Raw genomic sequence first — 13140 nt, 5'->3', positions numbered from 1 at the left:
TACATAGCTGAGGAAACACTTTATTGTTGGACTATTACTAAGCAAATGAATACAGCGTTAGCTTCCTTAACAAAAGGACATAATAATCATTATAAGCTTTATATGAACTCTGCTGGTGAAAGATAATGAAAATTATTGTAGTAAATGAAGTAAGAAATACTGTTAAGAAATGGGGGGTAGGAAGAAAATCATTCTAGTCTCCCTTTTTTCTTTCCTCCAACTTATAAACAGTGAGCTTTGCTTCAGCTTGTTTATGAAGAAATAGCAGTGGGTGTTTGTGTTGCAAAAAAGGAGTTTTATGGAGTATGTAAGGAAAAAAAAAAAAACCTACGCTGGGTCAGACCAAACATCATTTTGGAGTAGTATCCTGTCTCAGAGTGGTCAGTTGAACACTTACGGAAAGAGCACAAGAAACAGGCAGGTACAAAGCAATCTCTCCCAGTCTGCAGTAAATGCAGCATTGGCTTACCTGGGACAGAAACAGTTCACCCATTCTGGAACTGTTTCTAAAGGTGAGGCTCCCTTTCCTGTGAAGGTGCTTACATTAGGCAACACCACAGGTAAGTCTTCATAAGGCACGGGGACAGTGCCGCATGTCTGGCAGTGAATGATAGGAATAGGTGTTCCCCAGTACCGCTGTCGAGATATTAACCAGTCTCTTAATTTGTCACTCGTTAGGTCTCCACCTATTCTTTTATTTTTGGCCTGCTGGGTAACAGCTTTTAAAGCCTCCTGCCGAGTCATGCCTGTGATCTGATTAAAAAAAAAGAGAAGCAGAAGAAGAAAGAAAAATTTATACTTGCTGTCAGTGAAAATGCAAGAACAGACAAAAAAAGTCACAAATGCAATTTCTAAGAGTCAAAGTTTGAGCCTCATATTAATTTCCCCCTTCCCACTGCTTAACATCCTCCTACCCAAGAGACTATTCATTTACCAGCTACTCATTTAACCCCTCTTGCTCAAGGGATAATGTTCTTCATGGTCTTAATAGAAGAACAAGGCTAAGAAAGAGTCTTGTAGACCTCTTCAGCCTGTATTGGCAGATATTTGCATTTACTGCTGATATTTTAATCAACTGCTGTACACTGAAACTTCCAGAATATCACCAACACAAGGTAGAGACTGAGGAAATGCAAATGGTAAAACAGCTTTCGTTCGCTTGTGTTCATTTTAGGCTTTTCTATTCTTGCTTCCACATACATCTGAACCACTTAGACCCTACCTTTAATGTAACAGAATATGAGCTTTGTGTCTGCTACCAAATGCATTTTTTTGAGAACTATAACACCATATATATCTTATTTAAAGACAAGATTTCTATGTCACTTCAGGCAGATATGTTACCATAAAGGCTTACACCACATTTCAGTGAACACATGGAAAAAGGACTAATATGTTAATATTTAGCTTAAAAATCTATTGAGATGATGAAATAAGAATCAACTTTTAACATGGGTTTAACTATTCAGTTTCCATTATAAAACTCAGACCAATACCGTACCTTCCTCTCATGTACAAAAGGAAAAAATTCAGTTTATTGCTACAGAATAGCCAACACATTTCATCATTACATTATTCCTAGAAATTTGGTAGCATAAGCCTGGCTTGATTCTTTAAAAGAAATAAAATAAAATAAATCCCTTCAATCATACAAAGTATTTGGCACTCTTGAGAAAACTTATTTAGTTTGCATTGTTATTGTAAGTTGGAAAGAACTCCATACTTGTATACCCACCTCTGCAGAATTAATGACTTTCTCCAAACCATTTGGCAATGTCTCAATGACTTCAGTGAAAGAAATGCCCAGATTCTTAGCTACTGCAGCATCTTCTGCACTAGTACTAGGAATTCCTAGGAGGCAAGAAAAAATAAATCAGTTCTGGGATTGACTAACATGGATATCAATCATCAGTTTGAGGATAAAATGTATTTTTTCTACGATGCTCTCTTTATAATGACTTACGTTTGCCCAAAGGAGTTTAAAAATCTAAGAACAATAAAAAAGTTTTCATGTTCTTTAAGCAGTGAAATTCAAGCAGCAATAATTACAAACACATTTTCTCAGTTTCTCTGTAATCCAAATGTTCTTCAATGTCCTACCTCAGAAAAGGCTGAAAATTTGATGGTTCCAAAAAAGCCTAAAAATAAAGCTACAAAATTTGGATAAATAATAAAATTTTCAATACAGTTATATTATCTAAATATATTTAAATAATGCAAATTTTAATTATTTGCTAATATGAGAAACAAATACTAAACAAACAACCAAGATAGTCTTCTTGTTTCAATAGTAATTTAATCTCTTTCTAATTTCATAGTTTATTAAAATGTACCACAACACAACAGTCTCTAGCATTACTATCCCTTTAACTTATTATGAACAACATGATTTGTTTATAAAGTCAGGAAAACAATTCAAATAACATCAATTTTCTATTCAGAATATAACTACTGAGAGCACCTCCTACTGCTGCTCACGTCAGTTACAGAAGTCACAGTATTTAAGGCCCCTGATGCTATCTTTCCCTTTGCATCTTATTATTTGGGACAGTCATACATCCTAGTTCTACTTTGGAGGACTACCTTTCAGGATGAGTTAAGAAATGTCTTAACTTTATCATCACATGTATTCTGAAATAACACTGAGATAACAACAGATTTTTTACTTCCACAGAGAGATACATCTTTCTGCACATTTTTTTCCTTTCAGTGATAATTTATTTAACATTTTGAACAATCTTGCACAATTGCTGTCATCTTTAAAAGGCAAAGAAATTTATTCCAACAAGCCAATGCCAACATTAAGTTGGTGAAAACTACAGACAAAAACTCTCAAATATTGCTGAGCACATTAGAATTATTAACATACAAACTACTTCATTCAAAACCAGTGTAACAATTGTCTTTGTTCAGGCAATGAAATGCCTGCTATATGTTAACTCTGTCAATACATGGAAGCTGGGAAGCAGATAACTAAAGAAAACCAAGCAGAACTCCCCTGTGACAAGTCCTTAACTAGCAAAATATGGAGTCGCTATTTTATCTTTCCAGCAGATGTACGCTCCTGCCGTTTCAAGGCCCTATTATAGAATAATGTACATATCTTAATTTGTCAAAGAGCCCTGCAGCCTGCAACAGGTGGCTTCACAATATGCTCTACAAATGGAAAAAAGTGGGTCCCACTTTCTGGTCCTCCTCCTTTTGAAAAGATGATGCTATTAATGTACATTCACAAAGCTCAACAGCTGGCATCCAGAACTTCCCGGGAAGAGCTGGGCTGTTCCCAACAGACGTAAGGCCAAGGGATGTGCCAGTGAGCCAGCTGGAAGCTTTCAATGAAAAATAACATTAGGTATCTCAATTATTTGGCTTCTCTTCCATCAGGAAAGGCTCTGGGTCTCAAAACCAGATTAATTTCTAAAGTGTAAGATGCAGGCATGTTGTTAAGTAAGGTATACAGCCCAAGTGGGTAATTTCCATCAGCCTTTTGACGGTCATCCAAGAGATTTTTGCACCGTCAGCTGGTTTTATTCAGTCCAGTTGTTGTACGGGAACAGCCAATATTGGCAGTGGTGTAGAAAAGCAAGCAGCAGCTCCAGGGCAGGAAAGAAGTATCAACAACAGGGAGGCAACAAAAGGGAGTTAAAGGATAAGGGAGGTAGTGGAAAGGGGGAAGAAGAGATAACTATTTCCTATTAGGACTGGCACAGAACATTGCCTGCTCAATGCAGCTGAGATGAGACCACAGCAAAACACAAGACTAAACAAAAAAGCTCAGTGGGTGCAGATTAAAACTGACACCATTTTTAAAAGTTAGTACAATTTCTGATTTTCCTTAGAAGGACAGTCACATCACCTAACCACATGCACTCAGCTGCCCACGCTGAGGGGCCAGGCTCCCTGTGCAGGAAAGGGGTAAGACAGGCTGCTTCACAGGACAACTTTGAGAACAGAAGCCCACTCCAGGCGATTCAGGCGATTCAGGCGACTCTAGCAATGACCTTCCCCCTCCGTTTATGGATCCTCAATCCTAAATTATGGGAATGCTTCCTTTAGAGATAAAGGATCCGAGATAACTGTCCAAGACTACCTGAACAGAATTATTACCTATTCTGAATTATTTTACTGACCTCGACACAAATATTTATTTTATCAGATAAAAGTCAAACTTGGAAGTTTTGTACATTTACTGTCTGAAACATTTCTCTGTAAGGATGCACATAATTTACGTAAACATAAGACACAAAAAAAGCTAAAAGTTTGGGTTGTTTGCAAAATATTTATGTCAAACAATGGTACAGTTCTGTTTTGATTCAGGATGGTGAGAGACAGCCAAATACACATGCACTGTAAGTAATCAATCCTCTTAAGATATGCAGATCCTCAAATTTAGCTCATTAAACATACTAAGTTTATAATGTTTCCATTAAAATTTATCATCCTGTAAATCTCTTCCCCCAGACAGATCCCGCATAGCTACTCTTCTCTGCCTTCTTCACTACTGAAGAACAGGAACGAAGAACAGAGTTCCAAAGTCGAGAAGAGAGCCACTGTGTTCAAAGATTTACCGCAATGGTATCTCATGCTCCAATGCAGCAACTGAAAACTGTACTATTCTACTTACACATTAAATGTCACATACCTATTTTAGTATCAAGAAAATTCTCAAAATTGGTTTTTGCTGAAATGACTACAGGAATCTCCTGATCGGTAAGCAAATTCACAGCTGTCACTGAAGTGAGTGAGTCTGAAAACAAATGTAATGAACATGGTAACCAAAATATGACAGAAGATATGCTAAGAACGTTACTTACTGTTAGAACTCAGTTTATCTTAAACATGCATGAAATTTGAATTACAATTTTGTTTAAAAAAGAATGAAAATGAAAAGCCTAATCACATTTCTAAAAAGCTCAGACATATCAAAACCTTCAGTAAGTCGGACTGATACATTTTCATGATTAGAAAACATAATAAACACCTGAAAAAAGCCAGAGTAAGATTTGGATTGTAATAAAAAAATTGATTCGTTGACCAAAATGCAGGCCTGCTGCAAAGCTCTATTAAGTCCTGAATTATATACTAGCATACATTATTACAAAATTACGCAAAAAAAAATCCAGTTATTCAGATGAAACTGGAGGTGAGCATATATCCTACACTTAACTATTTGCTTTCTTACAGAAGAACTACAAAGCACAAGAAATATTGACCAGCGTAAAAAAAAAACCAAAAAAACAAAAAAACAAAAAACCAACCTAAATAACCTATTGATTTCCAAACAGAATATTCATATTAATATTAGAGATGAGGAACCCAATGTCTACAGGGAAGGGGAGAGAGGAGACAATCAAGGGCGAGAACTGTGATAAACTGAAATTGATTTACAATGTGTAGCTTGGGTGGCTCGACAAGAAGAAAATCAAACCCAAATGCTCCAATTTCTGAGGATTCAAACCCCAGATCTCAATTTGGGCCTGTTTCTAACTTTTTCAGTGCCTTTAAGTTGATGATAATTAAAATAATTAAAATACAGACGGCTTAGGCTTGTATTGCAATGCATAAAATCTGCTTGAAATAAAGTACCAGCATTTTAGAGAACAGGGCTACTATATCTCATCACCCTTCTTAACACAAGCGATATATTTACTTATTTCTGATTACTACTTTTTGAAATTTCAGGTGTCTGAGATATCCAGATTCTAGAGAAAATTTCTCACATTCAAACCACTGCACACAGCTTTCCTCCTCTGTTTAAAAAAAAAAAGTACAAAAGGAATCATTTCACTCTTTAAAAGCAACTACCCAAAAAGCCTCATGAACAAGAAGCTGAGTGGGTAGGACAGTCTGCTTTTAAAAATAACTTCTCTCTTCCAACCAGCAATAATTTTATGATGGAATCCAAAATAGTAACTTCAGTTTATGAAGGCACTCCTTCTTGTGCTCATTTGCTCACATCATTATTAAAACAGCCGAAAAGAGACGGGATTACAGTTACAGATGTAAAAGAATGTACACATAGTATTATAATGAGATAATGAGCAATGTAAGGGTCAAATCTCAGACACCTCATGCTGTCAAAACTAGAAGACTTACCAGATTCTAAATTAACATAAATTTTTCTAGGCTAAAAAATTCAATGTTTGAAAACTGGCTGCTCACCTCTATTTAAATAGTAATAGCCTGAAATACAGAGCTGTATTCCAAGAGTAAAGGTATTAGAACTTTAAGTTACTTTGCCATACAACAGCTTTTTTTTTCTCGCCTAGAAAACAAAAACATACCCTCCTAATTATTTAAATGACAACACAGTCAAAAAAGGGAGTTACAAGACTATCTCCGTTGAAAAGAAGACAATCACAATTAATTAAATTAAAATTTTAATGTTACTGGTGATTTTTTAAAAAAAAATCTTGGTTAACGTGAAAATATGGTCTATTCAAGGCCATCCAAAATTTCTTTTTACTTAAATGCCATTGTTGGCCCTTCATATGTACCATGGCTGAAATGCAAACCTTAAAGTCCATGTAGAAATTCTTCTCCTTTATGTTCTCTTCTTTGAAAAATACCAGTCTGTGCCTTTGAAATGCTCAAGAAATAGTAAGAAATATCAGCCAATTTCAACTGCATATAAGAATGCATATAAGTGTATCTGCAAGTAGCAGGAGTACACAACAATAGCAGAGTTATGATTCTGGAATTGTGCCTTTTTTTCAAGGACTTATGGCTGTCATTATTCCAAATCAGAGTTTCTTTAGCTAAACCAAAAGGTGAAGTTTATTGTTAACAGACACAAAAAAGCCTTTCCAATTATTTCCATGTAAAAACAATATAAAAAATATACTGTTGTCCTTATTAAAAACAAATTTTGCACTTGTGTGGTTTGGATTAAAGCACAAGATCCAACAAAGACACAGGCACATGCATGAATGTGCGTTTTGCGGCTAGTGCTTTGATTTGGCTGAACTGTAAGAACTGCAAATTTGTTCCTTTGTTCCTTAACAAAAATTCTCCAAGCTTTGCTCAGCCCCGAGACAAGGGCTCTTACATACTCAACACATTCAGGCTCCATTTTTTTCTGCTAGCAAACAAACTTTTTTTTAAGGTTATAGAAACAAAGCACTTGAAAATAAAGCAGGTTCTGTACAACCATCACAATTTCCCACAAGATTCCTGCTTCATTGCTGTTGACATCAGATGTTATATAGTCAATGAAGCCTCATCTTTACCAGTGAGGAAAAAAATAAATATTGAACACCAGCCTGAAGTGGAAACAAAAAATATTCAGTATACGTTGTATTTACTCTTGTAATTTTCAGGTTTTCCAAACAACAAAAAAGTAGTAGGCCAGGAATGTTAAATACAGGCCAAATTGGTGGTAGGAGTCTTCAGGAAACCAGTTAACACCCGTTAAAGAATTACCACTTATTTGTATCCTCCGTACAAGTCATGACCTGCCATAGGGATACTCTGAATTTATTCCATTAGAGTCTTGTATTAACTAAGGATCTGCACAGCAGAGTATTATTTTGCTATCTATCAATGATCCACTTTGCTATGTATTGGTGATCTATTGCCCTCTTTATATTCCCTACGACAGGAAGATATCATCACTGGTGCAAGAGATGGTTCTGCTGTCTTTGTGCTGACGACAAATTACCATACAGCTGTGAGATTTTCCAATGGGCTGACACAGTCAGAGTTGGACTGCTCACTTCTGGTACATGAGGAAACAAGAATCTGTTCCATTGCTTTTATATACTATGAAGTGTTACAGCCATGGTAAAAGGAGGAATTCTAACGTAGCTGCTTGTACCACATCTGAAGCCAGGACAGGCTGATGTGATACTGTTTGACATACACTAAGAATCAGAAGACCTGTTCCGTCTCAACAGGAACAGCTCCTGCTCAGCTTGACACACATTCTCTGAAAATCATTCTCTAAAATTGTTAGTCTTCTATAACAAAATGCAGTATGAGAAAAATATCACCTTTCCCTGGGACAAACTCCCTCTGAAAGACTTCCTTGAGACTGCTATTCCCATGCAGCAGTCTGTTAGTCGGTAAGATATATAAATGGGAAGCTCCATAGATGGCTTCAGGTGTATAGGTGTAAGCTGCTAGCTTCTCTCCTGTTATTTCACCATTAACCTGAAAAAGAGCAGGAAAATTCCTACTGGAAGTGCAGTGGTTTTACATTCCCCTTCCTTTTTATGCAACTAACAAATCTACATCACCCTGTAGAAATACACAGTTCTGAATATCAAAGCCAGATGCATTCCCACTGTAGGGAGTTTCCAGAATCAAACCTTGACAAAATTTACTTTTAAGACCTTGAGAAAGTTGCTTTACAGTCTTGCCTCAGTTTTTCCAGATGTACCTATAAAATTTTTTTTCTAAAATCCTATGGTATATTACATTGTGCTACTGAGAGGGATTTAATCCTTCGTTAAGTAACTTGGAATCCTTCTATTCACTTTTAATACACATGCCCTGTTTCCAAGAAACAGAAATGAGATGTAACCTCTGAAATCTAAAAGAAATTTAACATTTTTCAGCTACCAGGCTTTCCACCACACTTCTCTGATGAATTCAATGCTGCAACTTATGTACAGGAATAAAATAATAAAAGGTGGGACAACATTAAAACAACTGGACATAAAATACAAGTAATAAACTTAGAAGACTGCTTACGAACTACCACCTGGCACTATCAACAGGCTTTATATCAATTAACTGTGGAGTGTATGGGAGTCTAAGAAGGAGATTTTTCTACAACAGGTATTGATGCACATTTTCAGAAACAATTGATAAAAACAACTTAAATACAAAAATGCACCTTCTAGCAGTGTCCAGTTCAGAAGTATTAAGAAAGTTTAAGCTGTCTCAATCTGAAGTTCCCAAAAATTCAGTATTTTAAAATAAGAAGTCACTTTAAAAATCTTATACCAGAGTAAATAAGTACAATAAAGCTTTGAAGCACAAAGGTTGAAATTCCATCAGGTCTCTGAAAATCTCTTCTGTCACTACTGTATTCAAGAAGCCTTTTGCACCTCTTGAGAAAAATGGGAAAATCTGAAGTCCTTCTGTAGATGATTATAACTGTCTTAAGGTTTCTTTTTCCTTCCTCTCCTTTCTTTCTACCTAGACTTCTCTGTAGGTCCATCACTACCTAACTGTGTGGTTTTCATTATTCTAATTATTGGATGTAGTACATGAAATAATGGACAAATCTAAGTAAAGGGACTCGCCTGAGGTCAGCCTGGGTCTGACAGAGAAGATGCTGTGCAAGGAGGAGCAAAAGCCCAGCTAGATCCCAGCTGACGTGTGCAGTACCTCTTGATACTGCTGTTGGCACTGCTCCCCTAAATGTCCTGGCTTTCAGGAATGCTTATTAGCTGGCATGTATTTTGGCATAAATACACACAGCCAGTTTGCATCTGATGTTGTGCTTGAACACACAAACCCTTTCCTAAGGAGGATAGCAGGGAGTATCTCTTCAATCCACAAGTGGTATTCTTGGGGAATCTGTGCTGGCATGGGCATGAACATGTAATAACCTCTTTTAGTAGGTTTCAAGATTTTTAGATCTGAAAACCCATTCCCATTTCACACATCACACATTTCAGGGGTTGCGGTTAGCCCAACCAAGATAGCAGTATTGAAATTTCTGACTTACCTTTAGCAAGAAGTCAAGATAGCATCCAACGCAGTCACCTATCCAATTTGCTTGCATTTCTTTTATACCATACCACTCAGGGAGATCGGACAAAGCATCAAACATAGCCTGATACAATAAAAGAAAGAATTAAGACATTCAGCTTTTGTAAGCATACAAATTAAGACTATGGGTTTAATTATAACAACAGCAAAATGACACAGTGCTGGTAAAAACATAGGAAGAGGTGTTTTTGTACTGCTGCTGCCTCAAATTCATCTCTTTGAGAACAGAATTAACACAGCACAAGCCAGAGGCATGCTGTCTCCAACAAAGACCCTGTTGTTATTAGAAGCAGCCTTCCTTTTGAATGGACTAAACCTTCAACACAGAACAAAACCCTTAGATGAAAACAAACACAGAAAATATTCCCAATGACTGTAACTTGTGGGAAGTTTAAGTGACCTAATGAGCTGAACAAGACTACAGATACGTAAGAGGTGTGCTTGCAGGTATGAAGCCTACATTGGATTCTTTGCTCTAGACAATAGCCTGGAGATGGCAGTCAGACAAAAGACATTTACACATCCTAAAATTTTCAAGCTCTGACTTAAAATGGCAAAATAGTTTTCAGCTGCCAATCTATTTTTCATATTTCATATTGATATTTCACCAAGCACAACAGGCTGTAAAATTGAGTGGGATCTTTAGGTGATATCATCCTGTAAAAAAGACCCAACCCAAATCATAATAAGGGTTCATATAAAATTAAAAAAAATATATAATAATATAATAATAATATAATTATTGTAAGCAACCAGCAATGAAGCTGGTGAAGGGTCTAGAGAACAAGTCTTATGAGCAGTGGCTGAGGGAACTGGGGCTGTTTAGTTTGGAGAAAAGGAAGCTGACGGGAGACCTTACCGCTCTCTACAACTACCTGAAGGGGGGTTGTAGCGAGGTGGGTGCTGGTCTCTTCTCCCAAGTAACAACTGATAGGACAAGAGGAAACGGCCTCAAGTTACACCAGGGGAGGTTTAGATTGGATAATAGGAAAAATTTCTTCACCGAAAGGGTTGTCAAGCATTGGAACAGGCTGCCCAGGGAAGTGGTTGAGTCACTATCCCCAAGGGTATTTAAATGATGTGTAGATGTGGTGCTTAGGGACATGGTTTAGTGGTGGACTTCGCAGTGCTACGTTAACGGTTGGACTCGATGATCTTAAAGGTCTTTTCCAACCTAAACAATTCTCTGATTCTATATTATGCAGCAGAGAAGAAATTAAGTGTTGGCTCCTTCATTAGCCATAATGTCCATTAGCCAACCTGTAACTTCGATGTATATTTATAGTCAGCAAGAGATATATCCATATATTTATGTGGTTTCTGATGTGTGGCATGGAAGCATAACAGACTATTCCAACTCAACTAATATTTGCCTAAACAATTTGAACAGTATGTTTTTAATAAATGAAATCTATAAAAAAGTAAAGACGACATACAAAGGGATGGATAACTCAAAGCTCATCTCATTTTTCACTTCATAACACTTCACATTTTTGTTGTGAATACTCCATGACTGCCCACAATCTTTACTTTGGCAGAAGTACAGCCAGAGGCATGAGTCACTCGGACCGATGGTGGATATGCTGAACAATTACAGTTAAAATCTAAGAATAAGGCAAAACGTTGAATAATTTTTCCTTAGCTGTGACTCCCAACATCAGTGTGCAAGCTCTTTATTATCTAATTAATTGCAAGGATGGACAGTAGCTACTACATGCTGCTCAAATTAAACAGTGGGTAGTTAGATAATTAGTGAATATACAGCTCATTCTTTTTCAACTGTTGTGTTTTAACAACATTCATAAATATTTTCAAAGTGAGATGCATAAAAGACATTATAAGAATTACTTTCTAGTTACTGCTCTGTTGTATATCTATCATTCAAAATACAACAAAGGGCATGTCCTTCATAAATCATAATATCATACTACCACTTGGGATTATTGCTTTCTACATCCTTAAGAATCGAATTCATTTTCTGATTATTTAAAAATAAAACAATGGTAAGATTTTGGAAGGGTTTTAATCATACTGTGACTTTAATCAGTTCTAGCTCACAATTGCAAGCATACTATGTCACAGAGAATTCCAAATTCTCATTATTCTCATTAATTTTAGTGTTCCAGAGACTACTGAGCTTTATCAGCCATGAATAATCCATGTACATATAAACCTATCAAAGAATAATGAATAACTGGAGATATACAGAGATATAGAGAGCTATATAGACAACAGTTGGATATATTCTTTGTAAGAATTTTATGCCTTTTAGAAAGAATGAAATTGTGCCAATACACACAGAACTGGCTGGACACATTAGCATATTTTTATAAACTCTCCTGCTTGGATATCCATCCTAATCTACACTACATTTTGCTGACAGAAGCAGCTAAGTGTGCATGTGCTCTACTGAAACTGTACAGTCTGCAATTGCTTGCCAGCAAAACTTTCTAGATGTTTTTTCACTGCAGGATTAATACATCAAGATCCTTAATACTAGTGTGATAATGATTTTAACTCCAGTTACTTGGCCTTATTAGGAGCCAATCTGACTTAGTCCAATTCTTCTATTGATAATGCAGTTGCTTCATGTAGCTAAATACATTAAGAGCCAACTTAGCTTCACCTGAACGAAGATAACAAATCTTATTCTGCACGATGACACAGCCTAGCAGAGTTTGCAAACACAAACCCTTCACAGCTTAATATGCACACAAACAGTCGCATAGTGTGATTAAAAAACCCCAACCAAAACAACCTTAAAAAAATTTTCAATATGGAATTCGGATTCTCTGTTCTTTGTACTCAACACTACTTTGGTTTCTTGTCAAGGCTACGAATAGCAGGTGAAGTAGAAACCGAACAATGTGTAACACACAAACATTTTACATAGTGTTACAGAGGCAAAAAATACACAGTATGTATACTGCTAGCATGTTAATAAGTGTTTCTGGATGGTAAATTAACCTAGGGAACTCACTAACAGGAAAGTAGAAAAACATTAATTCTTACACACGAGTGCGCTTGTACATTCAAAATTCATCTGGGCAAATTAGGAGGTTTTTAAAAATTGCCTAAGGGAAAGTCTTTTAAAAAAACTTTTCATTTTCAAATCCACTTGCACCACACCCTGCAAAAACACAAATCTATAAATGTATGTTAAAACTATTATTAATTTTAAAAAGTTACATATAGCCTGTTTGGCTATACAAAACTCTTGAATTGAAGCTGACCAACACTAACATAGAAATTCCTGAATATTATAAGCTAGTGTTTGAAAAGTTAAGTATTAACTCCATGAATTGTGCTTCCATGTTTATTTTTAAAATCACTGCTATGTTTGGTAAAACATCTTTTGAATCATTAAAGTAGTCCCATGAATTCTGCTCCAATTATTATTTTGCAATTACTGATATG

General features: G+C 36.2%; 1 protein-coding gene across 2 annotated transcripts in view; it reads right to left on the bottom strand.

Moving 5' to 3' along the window:
• The window catches only part of LARS2 (leucyl-tRNA synthetase 2, mitochondrial), an 87831-nt gene that overhangs the window by 35610 nt on the left and 39081 nt on the right, over positions 1-13140 (bottom strand). For both annotated transcript variants that reach the window (XM_052794657.1, XM_052794649.1), the window contains 5 exons: positions 9680-9787; positions 7992-8151; positions 4643-4747; positions 1736-1851; positions 470-753 (listed from right to left, as the gene is read on the bottom strand). In XM_052794657.1, the coding sequence (XP_052650617.1) occupies positions 470-753; positions 1736-1851; positions 4643-4747; positions 7992-8151; positions 9680-9787 (773 nt within the window). The remainder of the gene's footprint in view (positions 1-469; positions 754-1735; positions 1852-4642; positions 4748-7991; positions 8152-9679; positions 9788-13140) is intronic.

This window comes from Harpia harpyja, chromosome 1 (genome assembly GCF_026419915.1).
Source record: "Harpia harpyja isolate bHarHar1 chromosome 1, bHarHar1 primary haplotype, whole genome shotgun sequence".
Classification (NCBI taxonomy): Eukaryota; Metazoa; Chordata; class Aves; order Accipitriformes; family Accipitridae; genus Harpia; species Harpia harpyja.
Note: the sequence above shows the minus strand (reverse complement) of the source record. Positions and strands in the feature narration are given on the sequence as shown.